Below are 12,204 nucleotides of genomic sequence, written 5' to 3'. Positions count from 1 at the left end.
TTCTTGGTTTAGCGGGGTAATGGTGGTGGTTGAAGTGGGAGCCAGTGCAAGAAAATTGGGGCACAGCAAGCCCCATCCAACGCTCTAAGGCCCCCTGCGTGCAGTCGGCGAGCACCTGCGTGAAAAAATTCAAAATAGCCACAATTTCGTGCCTTTCCAAGCGTTCCCAGCTAACGGTTTCGCACACAATGCTGTGGACGCTTGGGTGATCAAGGGGGCTCCAGGCCCGATTTGACATTTTGACAGTTGTCATCCAGCAAACAAAAGCCACCAACTGGGATACTTACAACGTGATTTTGTTGCCAAATTCGTACGATTATCACACTAGAACATTGTCAAAAGCGGTTAATTGCGAATTAACTGGTCCCGCAATAAAACAACGAAAAAAAAGCGTTTTTGTGTCGTTCACCGCGACGAATCGACCCGACACGTTATCACAATTTTTATCACTGCGAATTGGGCCTCAAACTCGAGAGAAATTCATCGTTTCATTTACTTCGCCTTATTTTACACACAATAAACAAAATTATTGTCAAATATGAGTGTGATATATTGACTGGAATTTGACACTGGCGCCACCTCAGATTTGCACGGAACTACAGAACTACCAGTAGAGGGAGCAGCGATCGCTCATTTTTTCTGTCAAAATTAACACATAACCTTACTTCATTTCCAAAAAAATAAATAGATAATGTGAAAAAAAGACACAATGGACAACATTTTTGCGAAACCTCCAGCCTCCACGAGTCAAATCATCAAAGCTGACCCCAACTACGAGTCCATGGACGAAGACGACGACTCCACTGTGGAGACAGTCAAAGTCGAGGAGACCCAGCTCACGTCTGAAATTCACATCAAAGACGAAGAAAATGTGTACCTGGAGTCGGATATAATAATGCCGGAAGCCCCTCAAAGTAGCAGCGCTCCGGCTAAGAAGAAAGAGGTGAAGACTAGGAAGGAGATGGAGGAGGAAGAGCGCGAGAAAATGCAGTAAGTTGGTGTAAAGTGGGGTTTACTGAGGGTTTGTTGTAAGGGTTCTAGTCTCGAATTTCACCGAGGATCAGCTGGATCGATATGAGATGTACAGGAGGTCGGCGTTTCCCAAAGCTGCAATTAAAAGGCTGATGCAGACGATTACAGGGTGTTCTGTTTCCCAGAATGTGGTCATTGCTATGGCTGGGATTGCCAAGGTCTTTGTTGGAGAGGTTGTGGAGGAAGGTGAGGATAATTCAAAAAAATATTTTTTTTATTTTCTCTATTACACCAAAACTATTCGAAAATGTGGAATTATTTTGGTCTAAGCCTATGTAAAATGATCCGAGGAATCGATGGGCGCCGAGAAAATCTCCAAATTCCCAATAGTTTTTTAGTTATGATTTTTTTAAGTATTAACCAGACAGCTTTCCAATGAAATTACGTCTAATAGTTTAATTTTTTTTATTTTTGTGAAGATAAGTGCCTTGACCACTAAAATTATGGTAAATTTTAGTTGACAATTGAGACCATCAGCTCGAGATTGAAAATACATTCGGAAGCTCAAATAACGTGAAAATACGTATTAACAACTTTTTTCTACAGTTGCCACTGCTTAAAGCACTCTTTAAGCTGTAAATTTATTATTATTTTTTTGATTAATTCAAAAGAAGTCGATACGAAAAAGCTTACACACCTCTTTCCGGCAGTGGTGTCACTCTAAAAAATTAGTAAAACAGTCCAAAGACTTAGAAATGTCAAACTCTTTTTTTGTGTGCAAAAAAAATCAAACATGTAAGTATTTGTGTAATTAATTATTACGCTCGATAAGACTTTCTTTATGGAATAGTGGTCTAACGAACCATTGCACTGTGGACTATGTAAAAAGTAAAAAAAATAACTATGTAAAATTACAAAAAAGTTAATTCCCTATTTTTTTTAAAATGCCCTTTTGGTTTAGCGAAGAACAGGAAAAAAACATCAATTTGAAGAGTTATAAAAAATTGTCTTGGAGCCGTGCTTTGAAATTTTAGGTCGCAGTTAAACAAAAGTTCTAAGATTATAATTTTGAAAAAAATTTTTCTTTTCTGTGCCCTACTGTTACAATAAAAAACCGATAATAAATAATAAATTCAAGACAATTGGTCGCCTCTAACAATATTTTTAAATAGCAAACAGATATGAGTAAGGAAATGGCAGTAAAAAACAATAAATCATAAACTAGAAGATTTTTCTAAAAGCTTTTTTTGTTTTTGCCCATTTGCCTATTAAGTGCCAATTTTTAAGTTTTTTTAATTTTTGAGTTAAAAGTTGCAACGTCGTAAATTAAAAAAACAAACTTAAACAAACAATGTACAATATTTCTAAATGCCCTTCGTTTTCAGATCAATGATGAATCTATTTTTTTTGATAAAGTCTCAATTGACATATTTTTAAATACAGTACTACTAGAAAAATCATTCTTTGTCACTGTACAATCACATTTTTGCTCACTAATACTCATTTACGTAATTAAAAAATAACTAGGAGCATTGCCGATTTTATAACTCAAGTCGGAGGCAAAATCTATACGTTAAAGATATGAAAATGACATAATAATTATTCCCAATTGTTATCTATCTATCCTGTTACTTTTCACGTTTATTCTATTTAAAGTAATGAAGCCTTTTGCGTTACATTCTGTCAGTAAGGTTTCGTTATATCACGGAATTTATTCCGTTTTTTGCAATTTTCTTAAGATTTGAGTATTACTTAAGACTTGTATTAGGTAAATTTAATTAAACTTGCACAAATTCAGATTTTTATTCCTGTTTAATTTGATGCTTAACAATGTAAAATAAATAATAATTTAATTCGGATTAGTTTAATTTTTTATTACCAAAATTTCATTCACTTTCTGCAATGAAGTCTTACGACTTCTTATTAAATAAATGACACCCACTTTTGTTGTAATTAGTGAGTTTTAAACCACTTTGTTATTACTGTTACGAATAACTAACACAAAACTTACAATTGTTTTTTTAACGGATCCAAGACCACTTTTCAATTGTCGTTACGTGACATCAACTCTGAAATGTATTCTAATAACGAAAAAATGCACACAATTGTTTTAATTAATTAGATCATTCATACGTCCGGGGTATCTTATCTTCTTGTAAATATTAATAGTTCTAGTGCTCTAATTGAGTAAAGAAATTAGTAGACATTTTCGAACTTACTCAATGATTTAAGAAAAGTTTGACATCGGTTTTTATGTTTCTTTTTTTGTCTACATATTCCAGATAATTTCATTTAGATACAGTGAAACCTCTAATATTGAATAATTTGAGAGTAAAAATTTTTTAACAGTTTTAACTTTAATTCTAAAAATTCATGTCGCAAAGCATTTTAATATTGTCATTAATAATTGTAAATATTTGTAAAAAAGGCAAACAAAATCTATTTTTGGAGATGCATTAGTACCTACCTTCCCTGCCAAGCCTGGAAAAATCTGTAAAAAATGTTGATGCACCGTTGCAGTGATATCGTCACGCTGGAATATTTATTTAAAGATTGTTGAAAGGAAATTTTAAGTCACTATTTACAAACAAAATTGATAGTTTTGAACTTATGACCGCCAGAAGCTCAATCATTTGGATAATCATTTCCGTCATAAAAACCTCACCAAATTAAAACCAGATGACTCGTCCCGACCTTGCATTCGTAACCAAACCCTCATTTTCCAGCTTTGGACGTAATGGAAGAACAATCGGAGTCGGGCCCTTTGCAGCCCAAGCACCTGCGGGAAGCCGTCCGGAGGATGCGCCTCCAGGGGGCCATCCCCAGCGGAAGAGACTACAGGTCACACTTCCGCCTCTAGACTTACGCTTTGAATTATTTTTAGACGTAATAAACCTTTTTCTATTTTAATGTTGCTTTACTTACGAACAAGCCCCGCATTATCGGCCGGGAGTGGGAAGCAGAGGCCAACGACTCTCTTATCACGGAGGGACGCGTCTTAGTCGCTTCCCAGCTTCCCTCGAGCAAAATGCTGATTAGAGTCATAGTGGTGTTTGTTTTAGGTAAGTGTGCACACGTTATTTTCAATTCTGCAAACGATCATTTAGGGTTGGAGCTGTGCACCGCCTGTGATATGGACCAGACGAAGCAAGGGTGCCGCATACAGAACAAGGCCTGTTCTTGCGGGTTTGGGTGCATTTCTGAGTACCGTTACGACACGATGGCCGAGTGCCAGAACGCCCTCCGGGGCAAACGCAGGGACATTTGCAACCCCAACCCCTGCCTGCATGGGGGCTCCTGCATCCAGATTTCGCAAAGGCCCAAGTACAAGTGCAGGTGTGAGGGCACGGGATATTTCGGGCTGCGGTGCAGCAGAGGTATATGAACAACAAACAATCCCTGTTTGCAGTCATGAAAATTTCAGTTTTTATTTAGACTCTTGGTATTATCGAGTGATAACCTTTGACACGACAACTCAAACTTGCTCAATGATTTTCCTAGTTCGATAAATATTGTTTGTGTTTTTCTAGCATGTCCTACGCCAGGGGTGGGCCCCACTGATGCCGTGTTCCCCTACGAATGCATAGAAATATGACGACCGCCACCAGTGCCCTGTTCGTGCCTTTGTATTTTTTTATTAAATAAAATGCGTTTTTTAATGGTGTTATTATTTCCTCCGAAAATTACAGAAACCAACAAATAAGCAAAACATTTTATGTTCTTAAATGAGTGCAAAATGTAGGGCATATTACAGGAGAATTGTTTAGAACCCGAACGAGCGCACTGAGCAAGTGAGCAATTTTCGAGCCATTATACATGAATATATTATCTACGACTGCATCATTGAATTACTTTAGTTTAATATTTGTTATCAAAGAAAGATTTGTTTTATCCAAAATAAATCAAAACGTCAATAAAAATGTTTTGTGCGTAAGAGCTGATTTTGGTCGAGAATGTATACAAAAAAACTGTGAAAATAATAAACTGCTAAGTAAAATAATCGAAATTCTAAGTAATAAACTAATAAATAAATAATAGCACAGCCATTCCATGATTACGGACGGGACATAATTATCATCTCTTACTATCAAAATAGCTTGTCTTAAAAAATAGTAGTGATTAAAGTGATGATTTTAATTTAAACATACGCCAATGATTAACAATTAAATACATGCAGATAATTTTCCCAAAATTTTTATAAATATTTGATTACGGACGGGACACGAATGCGCCTAGTAAAAATTGAGTCTAAAAAAAGGAAAAAAAAACCTGAATACTCTCGAAACAACAAAAAGATGTTAGATCTATTTAAACATATGAGAAATATTGTGAATAATTTTTTCATGAAACCAGGTAATAACGCGGAAGTGTAATATAAAAATAAAAAATAGTGAGATTACGGACGGGACTCAAAAATTATGCCGAGTAACAATTTTATTATAACTTACAACGCGAAAATTTTAACAAAAAAAAAGAAACAACTTACAATTATCAAAAACAACACCGTTTTTGTGATAATATTTTGTCGTAACTTTGGAAAAATATTCGTCACTACTTAGAAACATATCTTCCAATTAGAAAGCTCTTGATTTTGCGCATGCATAAAATTCTTTAGCATTATTAATTAAGTATAATTTTTTCTGAACAAACCTCGTTTCAAACTAGTCTTTTTCTGTACGCAAATGCTAAAAGAGCAAAAAAAGATTCCATTTGTTTATTAGAAAACTAAATTTTGGAATAATTGAAAATTTGAAATTTATGCGAAAGTTGTCAATTACCGTGGAATTGCTAAGCAATTACCATTTTCACCTCTGGTGTTATTTACCCAGCGTTTACGAACTGTACTACGAGTACTTAGCGTTTAATGAAATAACTTGGCGTTCAATTTTTTTCCCAAATAAAAAAAGGAAAAAAAATCTGAATACTCTCGAAACAACAAAAAGATGTTAGATCTATTTAAACATAACAGAAATATTGTGAATAATTTTTTCATGAAACCAGGTAATAACGCGGAAGTGTATTATAAAAATAAAAAATAGTGAGATTACGGACGGGACTCAAAAATTATGCTGAGTAACAATTTTATTATAACTTACGACACGAAAATTTTAACAAAAAAAGAAACAACTTACAATTATCAAAAACAACACCGTTTTTGTGATAATATTTTGTCGTAACTTTGGAAAAATATTCATCACTACTTAGAAACATAACTTCCAATTAGAAAGCTCTTGATTTTGCGCACGCATAGAATTCTTTAGCATTATTAATTAAGTATTAATTTTATTTTGAACGAACTTCGTTTCAAACTAGTCTTTTTCTGCACACAAATGCTAAAAGAGAAAAAGATTCCATTTGTTTATTAAAAAACTAAATTTTGGAATTATTGAAAATTTTAAATTTATGCGAAAGTTGTCAATTACAGTGGAATTGCTAAGCAATTACCGTTTTCACCTCTGGTGTTATTTACCCAGCGTTTACGAACTGTACTACGAGTACTTAACGTTTAATGAAATAACTTGGCGTTCAATTTTTTTCCCAAATAAAAAAAGGAAAAAATCTGAATACTCTCGAAACAACAAAAAGATATTAGATCTATTTAAACATAACAGAAATATTGTGAATATTTTTTTCATGAAACCAGGTAATAACGCGGAAGTGTATTATAAAAATAAAAAATAGTGAAATTACGAACGGGACTCAAAAATTATGCCAAGAAACAATTTTATTATAACTTACGACACGAAAATTTTAACAAAAAAAGAAACAACTTACAATTATCAAAAACAACACCGTTTTTGTGAAATTGAATTTGATAATATTTTGTCGTAACTTTGGAAAAATATTCGTCACTACTTAGAAACATAACTTCCAATTAGAAAGCTCTTGATTTTGCGCATGCATAGAGTTCTTTAGCATTATTAATTGAGTATAATTTTTTCTGAACAAATTTCGTTTCAAACTAGTCTTTTTCTGCACGCAAATGCTAAAAGAGAAAAAGATTCCATTTGTTTATTAAAAAATTAAATCTTGGAATTATTGAAAATTTGAAATTTATGCGAAAGTTGTTAATTACCGTGGAATTGCTAAGCAATTACCATTTTCACCTCTGGTGTTATTTACCCAACGTTTACGAACTGTACTACGAGTACTTAGCATTTAATGAAATAACTTGGCGTTCAATTTTTTTCCCGAATAAAAAAAGGAAAAAAAAATCTGAATACTCTCGAAACAACAAAAAGATGTTAGATCTATTTAAACATAACAGAAATATTGTGAATAATTTTTTCATGAAACCAGGTAATAACGCGGAAGTATATTATAAAAATAAAAAATAGTGAGATTACGGACGGGACTCAAAAATTATGCTGAGTAACAATTTTATTATAACTTACGACACGAAAATTTTAACAAAAAAAGAAACAACTTACAATTATCAAAAACAACACCGTTTTTGTGAAATTGAATTTGAAGAACGTTCAACAATTAATATTTTGTCGTAACTTTGGAAAAATATTCGTCACTACTTGAAACATAACTTCCAATTAGAAAGCTCTTGATTTTGCGCATGCATAAAGTTCTTTAGCATTATTAATTAAGTATAATTTTTTCTGAACAAACCTCGTTTCAAACTAGTCTTTTTCTGCACGCAAATGCTAAAAGAGAAAAGAACAATTATTAAAAACTCAAAAAACTAGTTCTTTGTAATCAGCTTTAACAAGATCTGTTTTAAACATATTTTTGGTAAATTTAACTTTCATTGAATTTATATTTATTTAGTATTCTTTTTTGTTTAGCGTTTCTTTTATTTTTCGGCTGTTTACAACAATTTTAAACCAAAAACATCGCGTTTGAGTTTCAATAAAAAACCTAGTATCTAACAATACAAATCTTTCATTTGTTTTACAGATTTTTATACCCTTAAATACACCTTATATTATTAAAAAAAAATGTATTTTCAAGTTAAATAATAGGTAGAGAAAGCAAGAAAGCAAATCGTTCGTAAGAATTGTTTAAATAAGTCATTTTTGGGTCAAGTGAAACATCAATTAAAAATTTAACTTGAACTAGTGCACTAATTGTTTGGAAAAAATTCATAAATGCAGTCTTATACTTATAATCTATAGGCTGAGAAATACTGACGATTAAAATTTTCTCCAGAAAGATTAAAAAAAAATTCAAATTTGGGTTCCGTTCCATACTTTTTAAAAGGCTTTTCAAAAATACAAAAAAATATATGAAAGAATGTTCATGGGTTGGTTTCACCAACGATAAATCAATCGTCAGTTAATTATTTAACCAATAATTTTCATTTACTTGTTAAAAAAATTGTTTTCTCAATCTGTTACTAATTAATTATTAGAACTCTCAATACTTGCGTACATTGTGTAATGTACAATATAAGGACAAAAAGCATTCAAGATGAAAAGCGAAAAACGTGGAGAGACCGTAATTATTCGGTCTGTTACATGTTCTTTTGAGGCACTATTTTGTTAAAAAAAAATTATGAAATTTAATTTGATGGACTGTTTTCTTCCTCTCAAAGTGTGAACCTAAAACTATCAATGATTATCAAAAAATGATAAAAATGGACTGTGGTGTAAATACTAATTAGTTAAATTTTCATATTTCTCGATGTTTTAAGAAAAAAATACAACTTTGAAAAAGTTAGGGAAGCTTACAAATATGTATGAACACTAAAGAACAATATTTAAAAAATTGAAGGCACCGAAGGACAAAGCCTTTTAATGAAGAAATTATAACAATAATTACAAAGAGCGTTTAACGTTTTTTTAGTAGATCAAATAAGGAAATAAAAAGGTTACTAATAAAACACCGAAAAAGTTGTAAAAACTTTGTTTTAAGGAAAATAGCGAAACGATTTATGAAATCATCTCCTAATTGATTCGTATAGAAAGAAGAGAGGGTTTTTACGCCTTTTGCAAAAATGGCAAGTGGTGCAATTAATTGCAAGGATTTGTGCCTAATAAAAAGCGTTGTCTTAATAGTATTACTTAGTATATTTCCTTTGAAATTAAAACAATAATTTACAAATAGAAAGATAATCCACATTTAATATTGTAGTTAATTTGAAAAACTGCATCACAGTACCCACATCAACATTTGTAAAAAAAAAGTCACATTCAAGTGTTTAAAAAATAAAAAAACAACTGAAAAAAATTGCGCAAAATTTAGGCACTATAATCAAGAGGAAACTACTTTGGTAAATAAGTAAATAACGAGGCTTGTGATTATCACAGAAGAAAAGCGAGAAGAGACACACCAACTATGTAGATCCATTACAAATACGGGATGTTGCGGGTACTGCAGAGACTGCAAACTAACATTACACCTAAATGGAGTCTAAATAAAAGTTACAAAAGGTCTTATAATGTAGAGTTTACTTATCGATGCAGTCTTCTCTAGATCATAATCTAATACCTTAACTCTGTATCCTAATAATAAATTCATTGTATTCATATTTGTCAATGGATTATCAACTTTTTTTTTAATTTTTTTTTGGTTTGTAAGCAGTGTTTTAAGCACAGTAAAACTGCGAACGACTTTGTTCAATTCAACATAGCTACGACTAATATTGGTGTGTAATACAACCGAAAAGGTTTTCCTTGCCCTAGTTTACCATAACAATTTTGCAATTTGTCAATAATTTAATAACCATACGTAATAGACATTTTAGCCAACTCCACTGCTAAGACAAGAGTAAGTTAGTTGCTACGGTAGTATGACATGAATGAGAATGACTTAACCACTTGCTATTCGACGACGATTCCTGGCAGACGTACGATACGTGCCTCGGATGAGAAACCTTTGGAGCCATCGGGGCCTTTCGGTTGACGCAAAACCGTCAATTTGGGGCCCGCATCGTCCACAGACACGGTACGCAGACGGCTGATTAACCGCTCTGGACGCGCTTGCACATCGCTGAAACAAAAACAAAAAACTACCGTCAAAATCCATAACAAATTATTAACAGAAAAAAAATGAAACATATTTTTGCGAAAACAGCAGATTTTTGCATTTTCTGACATTCTCAGCAAGAACTAGAACCAAAAATTTCAAAACTAATATTAATTTAGCTTCACTGGCGTATTAAACCCGTTCTGTTAGAAACGCAATTTCGTCAATTTCTCAAAAATAAACCGGAAAATATTGTAATTAAAAATAAAGCTCTAAACTCGCTAAACCGAACAAAAATCTAAGTCGCAAATTTGTATGTGTTTTTCAAAAAATTTAACAAAATTTTACAGCCAGAAACGTAATTATTTGGCGATTTTTTTCAAAAATTAAGCTAAGAAACTCACGAAGCCATTTTGTACGTTTTTGAGATAAAGAGCACGTTTTTTGGAAAGTTTCGTCAAAATTATATCGGAAAACCACCGTATTGGTCGAAATTTTCAAGCATCTAACACAAAAAATTTCGCAAATCTGTGTCAAAAATTACTCAAAAAACGTTAAATTGGACCAAAATTGTTATTTATGCCTTATCCAATCGCCTAAAGATGTTAGGCTAAAAAAATATTTTAAACCATTTTCTCGTAAGCTCAAAATTATCAAACGTAAACTAAGAAATGGTTTAATTAGGCCTTTTTCGAGTGCTTTAAGGCAGTTTTAAGTTACAAACAAACTCGCTATATTGCGTCAAAATGACCAAAAAAATCACTAAATTGAGTGGAAAATTACAATATTGTAGATTTTTTAAAAATTCCATCGATTTTAACACATTTTACAGCCACAAATTTCTTAAAAAAAAACATTTAGGCAAGATTTTGCAAAATAAGAATTTAAAAATTACAAAATGTAGTCAACAATGACAACCAGAAACGCAATTATTTCATAAAATTTTGTCAAAAGTAAACCGGAAAATTAGTAGATCAGGCTTAAAGTAATATAATCTCGCAATTTTCCAATTTTTAAGGCACTAGGACAAAAACTTGATGGATTTCGCAAAATTGGGGAAAAAATCACTAAATTGTGCCGAAAATTACAGTTTGGTGCCAGAAACGTAATTACATTGCGAAATTTTTTACAAACAAAACCACAAAAAAAAATAGTTCAAAAATGAAACACTGTTTTTGTAGTTTTTGAGTATTCAAACAAATTTTAAGTACAAAATATTTCCACAAAATTGTACTGAAGAAGAGCTCAAACATGGCATTATTTCGTAGTTTTTGTGTTTTATTGGAAAGCTAATCACTCAGAAATGTGGTTATTACGCGAAATTTCTCAAAAATAAACCAAAATCAAGCCTCAAATAGTGTAACTTTCGCCTTTTCTAAGCATTTCAAAACAAATTAATTCTAGAAAGTCGATAATTTTGCAAAATTGGACAGGAAAAACACCAAACTAAGTCAAAAATTTGCAAATTAATGTGCAAAATGCACAATGAAACTATAGATTCTTCGAACATTATAAATTCTTTAAGAACATTTTTTGACTAAAAACGCATTGCTTTTAGTTTTTTAGTTCGAAAACGACATTATTTCCAATTTTTCCCAGAAACGCATAAATTTCATAAAAACTCATCAAAATTACGTCGTAAAGTAGCTGCATTTTTGTGCTTTTTTGAGTGTCATTTTGTCAAAAATAAACTGGAAAATTTACTTTTATTATTTTTTTCAGTTAAAAAAAGATAATTTTGCCATTTGTTTACGTTGTATAAGCGGTTTTTTTTTATCCATAGACGCAACAATTTTCCAAAATTTTGGCAAAATCAAGACCAAAAAATCGCAGAAGTGGTTAATAATGATGCTGTAACTGACACATAAGACACATTCAATAATTTAGCAAAATTTTCGTAATCTTTCTGAAAACTAAAGCCGGAAAATGGCCGGAACAGGCATTTTAAAAACATTTCACAACCAGAAACGTAATTGTTAAGCGAAAGAAAAAAAGTACCAAGATTGTTTTTGGTAAAAAAAACACCATTTTTTTAGCATTTTGATAAATAATGCTAAATTGAATAGAAATTGGCAAACTGTTAACTGTTACTTTTTCGAGTACATTTTACGGCCAGCAGCACAATTTTTGACATTTTTTGACAATTTTATAATAATTTGCCCTTTCACGCAGAAACGGGTTTTTTCGCATAATTTTGTCAAAATTAAATCAAAAAATTACAGAATACATCAAAAATAATGCTATCGTTTTCAGTCACACTCAACTCCATCAAAAATTAACACAAAAACAAAATTTGGTTACAAGTGAACCAAG

The 12,204-nt window shown here is 31.9% G+C and overlaps 3 protein-coding genes across 4 annotated transcripts in view; 2 read left to right on the top strand and 1 right to left on the bottom strand.

Annotated features, from left to right (window-relative positions):
- Positions 1 to 281: 281 nt before the first annotated feature.
- On the top strand, positions 282 to 3,882 carry Taf11 (TBP-associated factor 11). Its single transcript, XM_961892.4, has 3 exons — positions 282 to 990; positions 1,034 to 1,218; positions 3,699 to 3,882. Exons 1-3 carry the CDS (start codon positions 710 to 712, stop codon positions 3,830 to 3,832), a joined length of 600 nt encoding a protein of 199 aa, XP_966985.1. The 5' UTR covers positions 282 to 709; the 3' UTR covers positions 3,833 to 3,882.
- On the top strand, positions 3,877 to 4,631 carry LOC103313978 (protein crumbs). The gene is made up of 3 exons (XM_008198643.3): positions 3,877 to 4,034; positions 4,080 to 4,349; positions 4,503 to 4,631. The coding sequence occupies exons 1-3, from the start codon at positions 4,001 to 4,003 to the stop codon at positions 4,565 to 4,567; spliced, it is 369 nt and encodes a 122-aa protein (XP_008196865.1). The 5' UTR covers positions 3,877 to 4,000; the 3' UTR covers positions 4,568 to 4,631.
- A 4,182-nt stretch (positions 4,632 to 8,813) lies between these two features.
- Positions 8,814 to 12,204, bottom strand: part of Unr (Upstream of N-ras) — a 31,309-nt gene continuing 27,918 nt past the window's right edge. For both annotated transcript variants that reach the window (XM_008198665.3, XM_962070.5), the window contains exon 9: positions 8,814 to 9,915. In XM_008198665.3, coding sequence (XP_008196887.1) covers positions 9,747 to 9,915 — 169 coding nt within the window. In that variant the 3' untranslated portion in view covers positions 8,814 to 9,746. The remainder of the gene's footprint in view (positions 9,916 to 12,204) is intronic.

The sequence above is a fragment of the Tribolium castaneum genome, chromosome 1, assembly GCF_031307605.1.
Source record: "Tribolium castaneum strain GA2 chromosome 1, icTriCast1.1, whole genome shotgun sequence".
In the NCBI taxonomy this organism is placed as follows: domain Eukaryota; kingdom Metazoa; phylum Arthropoda; class Insecta; order Coleoptera; family Tenebrionidae; genus Tribolium; species Tribolium castaneum.
The sequence above is the reverse complement of the archived record's forward strand: the minus strand, read 5'-3'. Positions and strand labels throughout refer to the sequence as shown.